The sequence below is a fragment of the Rhinolophus sinicus genome, chromosome 14 (genome assembly GCF_057876585.1).
Source record: "Rhinolophus sinicus isolate RSI-liver-muscle chromosome 14, RSI-T2T, whole genome shotgun sequence".
Lineage (NCBI taxonomy): Eukaryota > Metazoa > Chordata > Mammalia > Chiroptera > Rhinolophidae > Rhinolophus > Rhinolophus sinicus.
Window position 1 is genome coordinate 175144029 of NC_142514.1, and position 16345 is coordinate 175160373.

Below are 16345 nucleotides of genomic sequence, written 5' to 3' on the forward strand. Positions count from 1 at the left end.
ATTACATAAATGGTCTGTTTCCACATTTGCCCCTTTATAATTCATTCTCTACACTGCAACCAGAGTGCCTTCTTTAAACACATAATTCAGATCATGTCATTACTGGGCATAAAACCTTCCAATGGCTTCCTACTACACTTAGAATAATATCCATACTTCTTGGTAGACAAGGTCCTTCAGGATCTGGCCTCTGCCTACTTCTTTGACCACGTCTCTCCTTACTCATTCTGCTCTAGTCACAACGGCTTTCTTTCAGCTCTGCAACATGCTGTCATTTCTGTCTTCCGACTTTTACGTGAGCTGTCTCCTCTGTTTAGAATGCTGTTTCTTTATGGCTGGTCTCCGCTCAATTTCACAGCCTCAGAAAAGGCTCGCCTCATCACCCTAACTTTGCCTTGTTCTCACTCACTGCCTTTACCTTATTTTATTTAGGAGATTGGATAAGGTGTCATAGAGGTGGTGGCATTTAGCCTAGGTCTTCTAGGATGTGTAAGCGTTTACTAGGCAGCAAATCTGGGAGCGATACATTCTAGGTGGAGAGAAGAGCTTATGCCAAAGCAAGAGGGTGTGAAAGGTATGTCTGGAAACAGTGAGTAAGAAAGTGTGGCTGCAGTATTAAGTATGTAGGGAAGAGTGAATGGCAAGGTGGCTAGAAAAGTAGGTTGGGAGCAGACTGTGAAGGTTCAGGAATTTTGCTTCATCCTAGTAATGGTGAGTCAGTAACACTTTTTAAGTAAGGAAGTAACATGCCCATGTTTGAATATTAGGACAATAAACTCTTGTCACAATGTAGAGAATGGCTTGGGGGAAAATCTATCAAAACAGAGAGATGGCAGCTTTTTGTCCTAAGATTCTGAAATTTGGGCCTTTCAGTTCATATCCTAAGTATATTTAATGATTCCTAGTGTATTCCATTCCATCCTCCTGAACTAATTCTCTTAGCTTGTCTCTATGCTTTTTATTGAGTTAGTTGCTTTTTTTCTGAGCATTTCTTAAGAGCTGGTGATCTGTCACACGCAATATTTAGGTGTAGGAAGGATATGCCAGTGCTTTCTGATTGATTTTTAATGCCCTTCTCAATGATGCCTTGCATTTTGCTGGACTTTTTCTTTAATGAATTTGTTTTGTAAATTGGTTCCTCTGAGGCAACCATAAGTCCTATGAATTGGATGACCTTCGTTTTCTAGACTTTTAATTTATAGGGGGGAAATTCTATTTATGGTACTCAGGCATTTATTCTGTCAGGCACTGTGCATGGTCCTAATATTTAAAAGATGAATGAAGACTGTGTCTGCCCTCAAGGAATTCACAATCTAATGGGGATATCAAATAATTATTTTTAAATGATATAAGTGTTTATCAAAGCGTATAGTCTAGGACAGAGGAAGGCACAGCTAATTTTTGTGGGCCACTAAGAATCAGAAATCTTCCTCCCTTTCAAATGACACGAAAGTGTAATTCCTAACTCTTTTTGCAGCATTCGAAAATATAAAATAACAAGAAAGTACAAGTCTGTAATTGTCTCTGAGCTGTAGTTCAATTTAAGCCACGTCCTCTTAATCACTTTCTCATAATGCATCAGTTATTCTTAACTGTCCAAGAGTTTGTGGATGTTTCTTTTTCTTTGCAAATTCTCCAGTCTGTTGACCATGGCTGTCCAAAATACCTTGTCTGTAAATAGCATTTTTAATGTAACCATGTGAGTCCTATACGGTGGCATCGAATTTAGTTGCTGCTTTGCTCTTAAGGAGGGTAAATCTTTTAAGAAGAGCCTAGTAGCTCAGAATGAGTTTCATGACCTGCATTTCTTAGCCTCTTCGCCTTTAGCTCTTTTCTGCTTGATGAGCTGATAAAAGCCTGTCCTAGTTTCTTGAACCTGTTTTGTAGCAATAATTTAGCCAGCCTGAATTTTTTCTTTCCTTATTGTTTCCTTGAGGTTTAAAACTATTTAGTACACTTATGTTTGCTTTTCTGTGGTTTCAATTCCAGGGAAGATTTTCTTCCCTAGCAATCCCTTCATAGGTTCTTGGCAAAGCCAGAGATGTCTATTAATTTTCTCTTTATAATTAGGAATTATAATCTGATAAATTGACATATCAACATACCCTTTCTCTGGTGGGTGTCTCTCCTATTGTTTTCAGTTTGCTGTTTCCATTGCTTATGCTATAATACTTTAACATCTCATGCCCTCTCTGTGTTTTGATCAATTTCATATCACCTGCTTATTTTTCAGTATTGTGGAGTTGATTTTTGATTTACTAGATGCTTCTTTGTTTAGGGAAATTTTTCAGAAATGTGATAATTTAAGGACTTGAAAAGCTCATCTAAATTGAAGGCTGACTTTTTGTTCTTTCCTTAACATTCAACAGGGTCACAAAAATACACTTGGCTTTTACAACTCTTATGTATTTCTACTCTCCTTAAGACTGATGTTTTGGCTGTGTCACTGAAAAATATCTTCCACTACTGATGTGTTGCCAAAATCTATTATCATGTAATCTATGGCAGAAGAGAAATCTAAAAGTAGTAGCTCTTTCTTGGGAAAAACAAACACTATCTGGAAGGTCACCACTTTTGCTTAAAGAATATTTTAAAGATTTTCAAGCCACATATTTGTTGTTTATTTGTTTTCAGATTATAATATGTGCCTATTATAGAAAAATTTTGAGAATACAGGGAATTATAAAAAAGAAAAGTGTAAGCAGTCAGTAATTCCACCACCAGTAAAAGGCTACCTGTTATTTCTGTGCAACCCCAAATTTTCTTGCAGGCTTAGTCTAGCAACCACCTACCCTTTTCTGAGTCTTCTTCCTCAATAGACTGTTCAGGACAGTAAGAGTGGAAGACTGACTTTAAATTTAAGGGTCCTTAGGATTTTTATGGAAGGGATGGAGCTGTAGGAAAAACCTACAAATTGCTCCAGAGATGACATCTTGTTCTTATTTAGCTTTCTTTGAGTCATTAACAGTCGGGCGCCACTGGTGCTGAAACTTGTCATTATTATAACCGCAAATGGGTTAATGCCCAAACAAAGCTATATTCTTGGGGCTGGTTCCCAGCTCCACCACACAGACCTCAGCAGCGGCACCCTCCAAGTCCCAGGACAATGCTCCACAAATAAGAGGATGTCAAATGGTCAGCCTGGACTCAAAAGTCTCTTCTTTTATCTGGGAGCTTCCAGTTGCTGGCAGGGCAGAGCAAAGGAAAAATAAATAAATAAAAACCAAGTCAACAAACCCTAAAAAAAGAGGCTGTGTGGTTTAGTGGTCAGACCACTAGCCTGGAGGCTGGGATAACTAAGCTACAGTTCCAGCTCTCCCACTGATTGGCTGGATGATGCTAGACAGGTCATTTTCCTGATATGTTCCTCAGTTTTCCTACTTGGAAAAGGAGAAGTGCCTTAGAAAGTCTTTATGAGGACAAACGAAATGATCTGCAAACAGCTTCAGGTTGCTTGGAAATAAAATGAAATTGTAATCCTTAATGATTACTATCCTATTACATTATTAATAATATAGTAATAAGCCACGGGTGTGAAAATGATGAAACTCCCATACCCTCAAACTACATTGGTTAGGGAAATGGGGAGTGGGCGAGGGCGGGGAAAGAAGGAAGTTTTTTTAAGTCAAATTTGCAGGACTTCACATCAAATATCAAATTAGTAAATTCATTACCTCAAGATAATATATGCTGTTCCTAATTTGGGTCTGTCCCTTTGTTCTTACCACATCCAAACTCGGAGTGACTCACAGGAGCCTAGAAATGAGACATATACAATTTTAAGGGAAAGGGAGAATTAGGAGTTTTGAAGCTCCTGCTGGAGGAGGCTAAGAATAGACCACTCAAAACACAAAGAGAACCTCCTCTTCCCTTTTCCTCCCAATGTAGGTGGTCCACTGGTTTCCCAGTCATTCCTTTGATAGCGTGATTTTTGTTTTCTTTCTTTTCTCAAAACCTCACCTTGGTGTATTTTTTGGGGGGGGGGGGCGGGGGGCAAGGGGACTAACTAAAAAAGTGAGAACAGAATCGCTTTTTCTAATAGGTTTCAATTGTGACAAGTGCTACAGACCTCTAACCTGTTGTGGGGAGTGGAGGGGAGCAAAAAAGAAGGATCTGGACTTCTTGGAACTTGTTCTCCCCTCTTAAAGAAGCGAGCGATTTGGGCATATGAGGGAAAAAATCCAATAGGTGTCCTGGTTTGTGTACCCCATCCTCTCAAGAAGTGAAGTGTCTTGGTAGGAAAAAAAGAACGACACCTTGGAAGGGTACCCAATAGTAAGGGATAGGAGTGCAGGGAAGAACTAAAGATAAGGAGGAATTTGAGAGGGATGGTCAATGAGCTCTTAGAGGATTTAATCAGCACCTTCAGTGTGTCCAGGCTCGTTAGGGGCAGAAAGGACACCTCCCTGGCCTCACGGAGCAGCCGAGATATACGCACATGAAAGCATTTTGTAGCAATTGAAGATAATCAATAATAAAGAGAGAAAAATAGGTAACGGAATATTAAGTGTTTATGGGAATTTATGGGTGGGAGCCATTGTGAGTTAGGATAACAGCTGTATAAAGCAGGAATAGTTACGAAATTCAGCAATCGAAGATATGGAGAGCTGGCAACAATTCTTCGACACTGGGAAATACGATGGATTCGAAAGAACTCTCCACCTCAAATTCCTCTAACACCAACTCCTCTACAACAGGGGCCCTAAGAAGCCTCGACCGCCGCGAAGCGACCGCTTCCGGAACTAGTGTGGCCAGCCTGGCGTTGCGATACGGAGTGTTTGCGTGACACACCTTCCTCCCCCTGCCTCTCCTCCCGCTGCGTGGGTGCCATGGCAACGGGGAGAGCGGGCGACCTGGATTCCGGAAGCTGGGATGCTGAAGCTTGGAAGCTACCCCGGTCAAAAGATGCTGAGTCCGGAGCGCCTAGCCCTACCGGACTACGATTATCTGGGTAGGAGTTTCCTTCAGCCCCGGGGAAGGAAAGGAGTGCAGAAGAATTAGGCCGGGGTCTGGGAGAAGGCGGGGGCGGGGTCTGGGTGGGAACGGGTCGGGGTGAGATGGGGCGGGGCGGGGAGGGAGACGCGCGGTCCAGGCAGGGCCTGAGCCTGTGAGGCCGAGCGAGATGGAAAACAGCATCTGGGGAGTAAAGAATATCTGAAGTGTACGAGCGGGAGCTCAGGCAGTGTGGATTGTGTCCAGAGTGGGTTAGGTGGGAGCTGAGAATTTGGGGCCCTTTTGGAATGTTATTGATATGCAGGTAGTGAAGTAACCTTGGAACCTGAAGTGCCAAATCAGTCATCCTGTGAATTACATTTTGTTATAGCGGCAACTACTTTTTGAGCGCTTCTTTTTCGTTAGGCATTATACTAAGCATTTTACATGTATTCTTTACTGAATCGTCAAAACAGCCCTAGGAGGAAATATTGTGTTTTTCTTCCATTTTGCAGTCGGAGAAACTGAGGCTGGAGAGGTAAATTGCCTAAATAAGGCCACATAGCTAGAAAATGGTAGAGCTAGGATCAGAACCTAATTTGCCCACTCCAGAACCTGAGTTCTTGTCCACTAGGGCTGTAGCTCTGTTGAGCGCCTCAAGTGTGTAAGGCATTTAATGGATGAAAAAAAGGATGTATGCACACAAATTTTAAAAAATTAACAGACCTTGGGGGTGGCCGTTTAGCTCAGTTGGTTAGAGAATGGTGCTGATAACACCAAGGTTGCTGGTTCGATCCCCGCATGGGCCACTGTGAGCTGTGCCCTCCTTAAAAAAAAAAAATTGATAGACCTTATTTTTTTAGAGCTGTTTTAAGATCACAGAAAATCGAGCAGATAATTACACAACATTCACATGTACTCCCTCCCACCTCCTCAGAGTTTCCCCTATTATTAATATCTGGCATTAGTGTAATACATTTGTTACAATTGATGAGCCAATATTGATACTTATTATTAACTAAAGTCCCTAGTTTACATTAGGGTTCTGTCTGTGTTGTTAGTTCCATGGATTTTAACAAATGAATAGTGTCGTGTATCTGCCATTATAGTATCATGCAGAATAGTTTCACTGCCCTAAAAATATCTGTGCTCCACCTTCTCATCTTTACCCCTGACCCCCAACCTTTCGCAACCACTAATCTTTCAACTGTCTTTAAAGTTTTACTTTTCCAGAATGTCACAGAGTTGGAGTCAGACAGTATATAACCTTTTATATATTGTGAAAGAAGTGGCTTCTTTCATTAAACAATATACATTCACGGTCCCTCCATGTTTTTTCCTAGCTTGATTTCTTTTTGTCGTGGAATAATATTCAATTTTATGTATGTACTGTACATATTTTTTTTAAAAATTTTATTGGGTAACAGTGTGTTTCTCCAGGGCCCATCAGCTCCAAGTCGTCCTTCAATCTAGTTGTGGAGGGTGCAGCTCAGCTCCAAGTCCAGTTGTACCGTTTTCAATCTTTAGTTGCAGGGGGTGCAGCCCACCATCCCATGCTGGAATTGAACCAACAACCTTGTTGTTGAGAGCTTGTGCTCTAACCAACTCAGCCATCTGGCCACCCCTCTGGAAGCTCAGTGGCAGCTCATTGTTTTCAATCTAGTTGTGGAGGGCGCAGCCCACTGGCCCATGTGGGAATCGAACCAGCAACTCTGTTCAGAGCTCACGCTCTAACCAAGTGAGCCATCCGGCTGCCCTGTACATATTTTTTAATGAAAACCAGTTCTAGTTAAAATTTCTGAATTGGTAATGTGGAAACTAGATTAAAAAATATAAAGAAGTTTATAGTGAAAAGTCTCCTGTCACCTCTTGTCCCCTGCCAGTTCTCATTCATACTCAGGCCCGACCAGTAACCACTATTACTGGTTTCCTGTGTATCCTTCCAGAGTTTATTTTATTATGTACCTAAGAGACAATACAGTGAATACTTTTTTCATTTACTATATCTAAGAGTAATTTCTGTATCAGTAGAGAGCTTTTTCATTCTTTTTATTTTTCAGCTGCATAGTATTTAAATAATTTATTTAATCGATTTTCTGTTGGTAGACAATAAGTTGTTTTTAGCCTTTTGCTATTACTAAAAATACTGCATTGAGTAACCTGTAATGTTGTTCCTTTTCTAATATATCTACAAGGATCAGTTGCACAAAGTGGAATTGACAGGTCAGGGGTATATGCATTTTAAATATTGATAGTGCCAAATTGCCCTTCCTAGGCATTGTACCATTTTACACTGCCACCAACAATATAAGAGCATGCCTGCTGCTCCATAGTCTTTCCAACAAAATATAACAAACTTTTGTATATTTTCAATCTAAGTGACATATAGTTCCAGAGTAGTTTTAATATGCGTTTCTTTCATGAAGTTAAGCATCTTTTCACCAAGTTTAAGAGCTGTTTGGTTTTTGAAAGCTATATATATGTATGTCTATTATATATAAAGATAGAGGTATATATTTTATATCTATGTATATATATATTCATATACACACACACATATATGTGTGTGTATATATATATATATATATATATATATATATATATATATATATGTAGAGAGAGAGAGAGAGAGAGAGAGAGAGAGATATTAATTAACCACATCCCTTAATCAGCTAAAAGGGCATACTTATATGACAGATAAGTTTGTATCCAATGAGTAGTAATATCAGTGTCTAGCAATACCTAGACTTTTGCTAAGGATTTTACATATTTTATTTATGCAGTACTCAATGAATCTATGAAAAGCTTAGTCCATTGTTCCTTTCCTTGGGTATTTGCCATTTAAATTATATGTCTCAAAAGCTTGGCGTATTTAATATAGTGGTGCGTTGGTGAGTAGTTTTTGGTCCTTCTATAAGTGGCTTTTTCAGGAAGACTAATCCAGTGGCGATGTTGATAATGAATCTACAAACAGAATCAAACTCTCGGGTTGATTGAAAAAGCTTCCTTGTCCAACCATCTACCATGTTTGAATCCTGAACGAGTGCTCCTTCAGGCTCTGTTGCGTTTAAGTGTCTTAACTCCCTGTCCTAGTCACCATCTGGACATTGATAGTGCCCTAAGCAGGGTCTCACTACTCACTGGCTTCCTCACGTTTCATCAAACCATGCAGCTCTGCTCAGTGCATTTATCTTTAGTTGAGAACAACTCCTGCCCATTACAATTTGGTCTCTTTTAGAGGCATGCTGTTTTTGAAGCATTTACCCTCAATTTAATGACCATTTAAAACCACTCCCTATAGGGCAGCCAGTTAGCTAGGTTGGTTAGAGCGTGGTGCTCTTAATAGCAAGGTTGCCGGTTCGATCCCCACATGGGCCACTGTGAGCTGTGCCCTCCACAACTAGATCAAAACAGCTACTTGACTTGGAAGCTGATGGGACCTGGAAAAACACACTTAAAACAAAACCCACAAAACACTTCCTATAGATTAATTTAATAGATATTCCTTGATTTAAAATTTTAAATACCTGTGGAGGATTTTGTTTATTGTGTTCTTTTTTCCTTTTTTTTAAAAAAATTATAAAGTCACGTATGTAGGCCTAGAGAAAAAAATACATATAGAGAAAAGAAAATTACAGAGCATTCAGTGAAACGGAAAAGCCAAAGTTGAGTATCCCTTGGAAAGTGTGTCTGGGGCCTCTTTTTAGTATTGTGGTATAAATTACAGGGACACCTATTTAATATCTATAGAGTTCCCTTTCCGCCTGCTAGCTAGGGCTTATATGTGCCTTTTTGACTATTAGTGAAGAAAACAGTCTTTCATCATGTTGGGTAAACTGATCCATTCCCCTCTGACTTTGTGGATTAGGAAGGAACCTGTAATCATGGCCTGAAATGGCTTAGGATCTTAAGGTCATTACAGAATCAGCTCAATGAGGTCATGCTCGTCATCAGAATGGAGTGATAGAAATTGTGTTAATGCTCATGCCTGAATAGAGAGATGAGAGTCTGCTAAGGAGATGAAATAAGTATAGAACCCTTGAAAGTTTTCCAGCCTTATGAATACTTCTTGGAAGCTTCTGCCAGAGGCTGAGGTGTGCCTGTGTATCTGATTGGGTGTGGAGAGCTCTCTAGAGCCGAAGGGCAGCCTATTCTGGTCCCAGGTGTACAAAACACACCACCTACGTGCTGACCTGAGGATAAGCATGAGGGTGTGAGGTTTATTTTTTACCGCACCTAATTTGGTGAGGTGCATGCTTTTATTCAGGCTCCAAGTTGCCTCTGCTGTTTCCATGGAAACTGCTTATTTTCACAAAGGTTGGTAGTGGGTTGGCATAATAGGTAACTCTAGGAAATCAGAGATGGTCTTTCTCTTTTGGAGGCTATACTTTTAGAGGAATCACAATCAATTGGATAGTTCTTTAAGCAATCATTTTTGAGCACTTCACATATAATTAGCACTGTGCCTTATTTAATCTTCACAACCACCATACAAGGTAGATATTAGTCCCATTTAATAGTTATTAATATCATCTCATTTTACAAATAAGGAAACTGAGGCTTAGAAAGGCTAATTGATTTATACAAAGTCACATAGGTGATGTTGGATGGCAAAACAGGGATTCAAACCCAGGTTTGTCAGATTCCATAATCTGTTTTTTCCTCTCTACCAAGAAGATAAAAACAAACCAAAACACCTATTGCCAGTAAAGGGCAGTGATCTTTGCTTTTCTCTTAGGACGGAGCCTTCGAACAGTTCATTAATTGCAAATAAGTTTCCTGAGAACAGGAATTGTATCTTACTTATCTTGTATAATACCTACCTGCTTTTCACAATGTAGATACTTGATACATACGTATATGTTAAATTGAGTAAGAATAATCCAACTTTAGGGTACCCCAAATGTGAGCACCTAACAAAAATTAAGATTTATTAAACACTTATTTTGTGGCAGGTAACATTTTAAGTGTTTTGTATATATTAATGCATATGAAGATAGTTTTCAGTTTTTATCTCCATTTCCCAGATGAGGAAACTGCAGCACAGAGATATTAAATAACGGTTAGTACATCAGGGAGGCAGAATTCTAATCCAGCAGTCTGACTCCAGAGTCTATATAGTTAAACTCCAACCTGTAAATACCTTGAGCAACTCCAAAAATGAGGCTCCAACTATTACTTAGACCTATGCATGGATCCTAGAGTAAATTCAGGTGGCTCCAAGGGCTTAATTTAACATTTCTGCCAGGAGGGGGCATCCTCGGAATCAGGATGGATTAGGGAATAGTAAAATTCCAGTTTCCTCTTGCCACTGGACTCATCTTTTAGGGACAGGCAATGAGGAAGATAGCTTCTAAAAATAAACCTTTTGATAGAGTTTTATTGACGGTAATCTATTTTGAGTAGCTGTGTGACCTTGAAGAAGTTCCTTAACCTCTCTGTGTCTCAGTTGCCTTATCTGTAAAATGTGGATAATAATAGTACTTACCTCATACATGTAAACTTTTAGAGCAGTGACTGCCTGCTACATTGTGAAAAGAGGGTGTACAAAGATGAATAAGATAATCTTTCCTTTTGGAGCACCTGGGTAGGTGCTCAATAAATATTAGCTGCTATTATTATTACAATACTTTTATAAAAATAGGGTATACATATGTGGCAGCCTTGAAAATGTGCCTTTATGATCTCCTACTGTGGGGAGGGAAGGGTAATTGACTCCTAACCCCAGCTCTGAATCCAACATTTTATTCACTGAGGTCGCACTTCCCACAGGCTGCTCCCAGCCAATGACTGGATGACACAGAAACACTCCCAGGAGCTATGTGACTCCTCTGACGGCGACTTTGGCTTCAGGACTCCCACTATACTGCTATCCAATTCTCTCTCTTTTTCACAAGGGTCAACCCTGCATTGTGGTCTGTCAGCCTTCCCAGCCTCCTCCGGCTTTCTCCCCATTTTCTCCCATGGGCGTTTCCCTCAGTATATCTTTTGCAAGTCTGATCCTGTCCTGGTGTCTGCTTCTCAGAGAACCTGGACTAAGACAACATCCAACAGTCACTGATACCATCTCTTTCAGCCATGAGGTTAATACAATTTCTTTGAGCTTTGGCAAAGGCTCTGATATATGACTCTTTCCATGGAACTTAGTAATCTTATTTTTTTGTATTTGCTGATATGCACATGATATTTACTTGTCTTACTGCCAGACACTTGTTTTTTTTGCTTTTGGATGAATCCTGATAAGCAAAGATATTTTGTTTGAGTATAATTAGTGAACCTTCCAAATTCAATCCTATGCTAGGAAACATTACTATTATAATAAGTTAGCAGACATACTCTTCGGACTTTATTTATTTTAAAGATTTATGGGGGAATATTGGGGAACAGTGTGTTTCTCCATGGCCCATCAGCTCCAAGTCGTTGTCCTTCAATGTAGTTGTGGAGGGCACAGCTCAGCTCCAAGTCCAGTCGCCGTTTTCAATCTTTAGTTGCAGGGGGTGCAGCCCACCATCCCATGCTGGAATTGAACCGGCAACCTTGTTGAGAGCTCGCACTCTAACCAACTGAGCCATCTGGCCACCCCTCCAGAAGCTCAGCAGCAGCTCATGTCTTCAATGTAGTTGTGGAAGGTGCAGCTCACTGGCCCATCTGGGAATCGAACCAGCAACCCTGTTGTTCAGAGCTCGTGTTCTAACCATCTGAGCCATCCGGCTGCCCTCTTCGGACTTTAACATGCTTGGGTTGTTGCAGAAAAGAAATGAAATAAGATATAGATGTTATACTGACTTCCTTTGGAAACTAGGTTTATAATCTACAAAACTGGTCACTTTAAAATAGTAATGAACATATTCACAAAATCACCTCTTTCCTTTGTTCTTTCTTCCTTTCCTTCCTATTCCATCTTTCCTTCTTTCCTTCCTCCCTCCTTTCCTTCTTTTCTTCCCTTTCTCTATATAATGCAAGGAATGAATATGAGTATAAAAGTGCCCCTCCCTCAGGCAGCTTACACCATAGATGGGTGATGGGACATATTCAGAAATGACTGTAACACAAAGTGACAGTGTAATAAGTGCCCTTATAGAGTGGGTAAGCTGTGCGTATGCAGCCGTGTTGGTGCTTTCCCAGTTTGGCCAGCAGCTTCTCAGTCATGGCAGGGGCTGCAGTTCCCTGGGTGGCCAGTTCTGGGATGTGCCTTTGGGAGTTCCGGAAGTTCAGCCTAGACTCTGTTTCTTCCACCTTTTCAAGGAGTCTGTAAGCTATTTAATAAGTGTAATAAATATCCTTTTGTTGAAAAAACAAGAGCAAGTGAGTTCTAAGGCATGTTATCCCCGACCCTCAGTCACCCTCATTTCTCCAAGGTAACTAAATTGCAGGTTCTTCCGGGTTTTAAAATAGTTCTGTAAATTTTTGATCTTGCTTATCATTTATGTACTCAGGTAATATTAAAATCTTTCCTCCAAGTGCTGTCCAAAAGCTGGGGATCACTTTTACTTACACAAATACTGTTTGCTAATTGAGTAATCTTAGGAGGCTGAGTAGGTAATTAAAATTTAAAAAGTAATAGTAGTGGATCAGAAGAGACAAATGATCCGTTAGCTTATCTCTAGTTCATCATCCTGTTTATATCCTTCTTAGCAGTTATCAGAGTTATCTTGTTTATCTATTCGTATGCTCAGTTATTGTATGTTTCTTACTAGAGGAAACGTAAGGGCAGGCTTATTCTCTCAGTATCACCAAAAATCTAGCACACTGCTTGGCCCAAGTTAAGTGCTGAATTGTTAAGTGAGTGGTCTGCTTTAAGTAGCAGGATAAATTTTCTTTTAAATGGGAGAAAGGAATTCAGTTCAACAAATAGTTATTGAATTCCTACCTTGTGAGAGACGGGAGGCTTTTTTTTTTTTGCCTCATTTCCATGGATGAAAAAAAAGGATGATTGATTCAAATCTGCCCTAGATCCTTTTGGCTTTAAACTTTGATTACATCTAAGGTTAGTTTCTTGGTTGATACCATAGTTCCTATGTTTTGGTTACCCAACGATAATATTTAATCCATTTTTTTAAATGGTACTTTAAGAAGGAAAGAAATCTTATACAAGTTGAGGGCATCTCCATGAGATGCCGTTCTTTCGTTGGGCAGAGGAATATGCTTTGATTAAGACTGGAATTACTCTTACAAACGAATCCCTGGGTCCTCTGTGTTGGGATCACCCTTGTAGCACTTCCCTAACGGCCTTAGGAAATAGCTCATTCTATGATTGGAATTTCAAGTCAAAACACATTTATCTGAGCAGAATTTTAATGATTTATCAAAGAAAGGGATTTTCCCCAACACATCTGAATTTACCAAATTACTGATCCCATTAGCTATGTTTTCTCTTAAGCACCTTTTTTTAAACAAAGCAATTACTGCTGAAATCATCAAAAGTATTTTTCATAAAAGCTTTTGCCTAAGTTTTGTTTGATTAGCAGGAACCCAGTAAAAGTAAATATTGTTTGAGAAGGCACTTTCCAGAGCCCTTTCTTTTTCTTCATTGAATTAGCTTTTTAAAAGCACTATTCTTTGGAGAGAGTAAGAGGCTTTTTCCAGCTGTCCTATTGTGTAGCTCAAGGTCTTGTTAATACTATTATCTGGCCCTGAGATTACAGGTAATGGTGATAAAACACAAGCTTCAGTTTCTGTAATCTCAGACAGAAATCTGTTTGTGCCCCAGGCCTTCATATCAAGTGTTTGTTAAATTCAGACTTCTCTCACCTGGGATAGCCTCACTGGCCCCCAGTAAACAGAGGTATGTGGCATTGGTAGGACTGTACGAGGGCCTTGTTTTCTTTTTCTTTTTTCTGAAATCATGTGGCAGAACTCCCGTGGTCAACTTACATACAACATGATCTAAATGGGAAAATTATGTATTTTAAAATAGGCATGTTTGAGACAATAACACTTTTGAATGTGACTAAAGGCCACATGTCTCTGGCTCTGCTTGTCAAATGGAGAGGCTGCCAGAACCACTCTGCTCCATGGTTCTCATGCCCCAAAGTCCTGCAAATTGACACGTAAGTAGGCAACACACAAAGACGCTCGGCCCATTGAGAAGTAAGTTTGGACGCTTGGGCTGGCCTCCTTTCTCTCTGTGGAGTTCTTTCTAGCTTCGGTTCTTCTGTCCCATCTTAGTTTTTCAGAAAGGAGAGATTAAATGTGTCTGGTATGTCAGCATGTTAACTGCACAGGCAACATGAGGCGAGCGCTCAGGCCACTGTTCAGCCTGTCATTTGGAAGGAACTGCCTTTCAGGGGAGATTATAATTGTGTATGTAGCCACACAAATGCACATTCTGCCTGCAGGAAAATGCATAGAAGAGGAGGCCTGATGCTGCCACTCAGGGTCTTTGTGGAGCGCTGCGTAAGAAGCCCGCGCTGGCATAGTCACCTCTTTGGGGTTTAATGAGTCATCTTTTTGTGTGATGCCTACTTCAAAAAAAAAGAAGGAGAAGAAAGAGAAGGAGGAGAAGGAGGAGCAGGGGAAATGTACTCTTCCCCAAGCGGTTTGCTTTTTATCGGCCTTACAGCTTTGTCTAAGAGTTGTGTACATTCCTGATGACATCATTTACAACGCTAGTGCACAGACAGTAAACAAAAAATAATGTAGCTTTTGGGCATCTAGACAAAACTGAAATAGTTGAAATAGTTCAATTTAGAGAAATGATAATAAACTTTATAAACAGTGAGCACGTGAGCGTAAACAACAAGCCTGACCCCAATCCGTTTTGGAATGCGATACGTTGAAAGATGGCCATGAAGAAAAGTAGGAGCTTGACACTGTTGAAGTATGTGCAGTTCAGACTTGAGTCCATGGTGTTAATCCCAAGCAGTTACGTTCTAGTTAGTGGATAAAATACAGCCGATCGTGTGAGTAAGTCATTAAGCTCCTTGAGCCCTAGCATTTCACCTTTAAGAAAGGAAAAGGTAATATTGCCACCTACCTCACAGGAATGTTTGTAGATTGAAAAGATAAACATGTGGAGCTCTTTATAAGGAAGGTGTTTTGTAAATAGATAATACTATTATTCTCCGTGATCAGACTTCCCCAGCCAATGGAGTTGATAAAAGCTACCTAACAAGGGGTTGAGAGGCTGAATTAATGAATATAGTCAAGTGTTTTAAAGTAAACTAATGAGACCTAAAATTGATCATCTTTCTGGATAATCCTAAAACCACCAAACCTGATGTTTAGACACATGATTAACTTATAAAGTCTTATATGTTTAGTGCAGTCGATCTTTTGCCTTTTCTTCAAGGGTTGACATGGGAGAGAATGGTGAATATATAGTTAGAAGAAAATAGGTAGGTTAGATCTTCAGGGAGAATGACCCTGCCTTTTTTCTCTTCAAGGTTATGCCTACAAATAGCTTTTGGAGTCTTGTTAATCTTTGTTGCCATGTCTGGACATAGGGACTGTTTTGACCTTTGCTTTTCCAGTAAATATTTATTTTTGATCACATATTTCTAAAGGAGAAACAGACTTAAGGAAAAGAAGTGGTTGATTTGTCTCACATTGTGAACTTTTTCTTATGATATTTCCTAGTAGTTAAGAGAAAATAACTATTGTTGAAGGACCTGACATTGGCTCATCAGCTGGAAAGTTCTTAAACTCAGCCAAGTAATAAAAACAGCTTTGGTTGTTATCTTTAGAGAAGGTACACCAGAAAATAATTTATATTTTTAAATGACAAAATTATCACTGACATCTCTTCTTCCATTTCTGTTGGTAGTATCATAAGATTTTAGGCAACAAAACCCAAGAAGATCCCTCAGGTAATTTTACAGGTTCAGAATTCCTTTTGTTTCCCAGTATAGTGGCATTTGAGTAATTTCACTTCCCAGATTTTATTTTCTATTAGGTGACGTAAAGTGGGAAACACTATTTCATTTCGATTCTAAACCTGTAGGCTGAGATCGTTTCTCTTACTTTTTGTTATGCAGAGGTAATATTCCAACTTCTAAGTACAGCCCCCCAAATACTGTCCTAAGTGAGAAATGTAGTCAACTGGATGCTCTTGGTATGCCAGCTGGAGTCGTTCTCGTCTCCAGGAGGACTCGAGCTGGACCTGTGAGGGAGACACCAGGCTGATGCCCACATTTCCATGAGGAACCAGAGATTAAGGGTCTGTAACTTGCCCAGGGTCACAGAGCTAGTAGATGTGGAGGTGACGCTTGAATGAAGTTTATCTGACTCTGAAGCCTGTCTGGTTAGATGCTTTGCTTTCTTTTCGGTCCTGTTATTTCTGTGGACCCTCTTTCCTATTGAGTTCAATAAGGAGGAAGTGTCAGAAATTGCTATTTGAACAGAAATTTCTACAGAACATGTGATATAGTTCCTAGATTATTTCGTATAATATGTAGAACGTAATTTAACATTT

General features: G+C 39.8%; 1 protein-coding gene across 2 annotated transcripts in view; it reads left to right on the forward strand.

Moving 5' to 3' along the window:
* Positions 1–4770: 4770 nt before the first annotated feature.
* CSTPP1 (centriolar satellite-associated tubulin polyglutamylase complex regulator 1) overlaps positions 4771–16345 on the forward strand; it is a 157052-nt gene continuing 145477 nt past the window's right edge. Inside the window, exon 1 of one of the 2 annotated variants that reach the window (XM_019743595.3) lies at positions 4771–4951. In XM_019743595.3, the coding sequence (XP_019599154.2) occupies positions 4873–4951 (79 nt within the window). In that variant the 5' untranslated portion in view covers positions 4771–4872. The remainder of the gene's footprint in view (positions 4952–16345) is intronic. The other variant, XM_019743594.3, reaches the window with a different exon arrangement.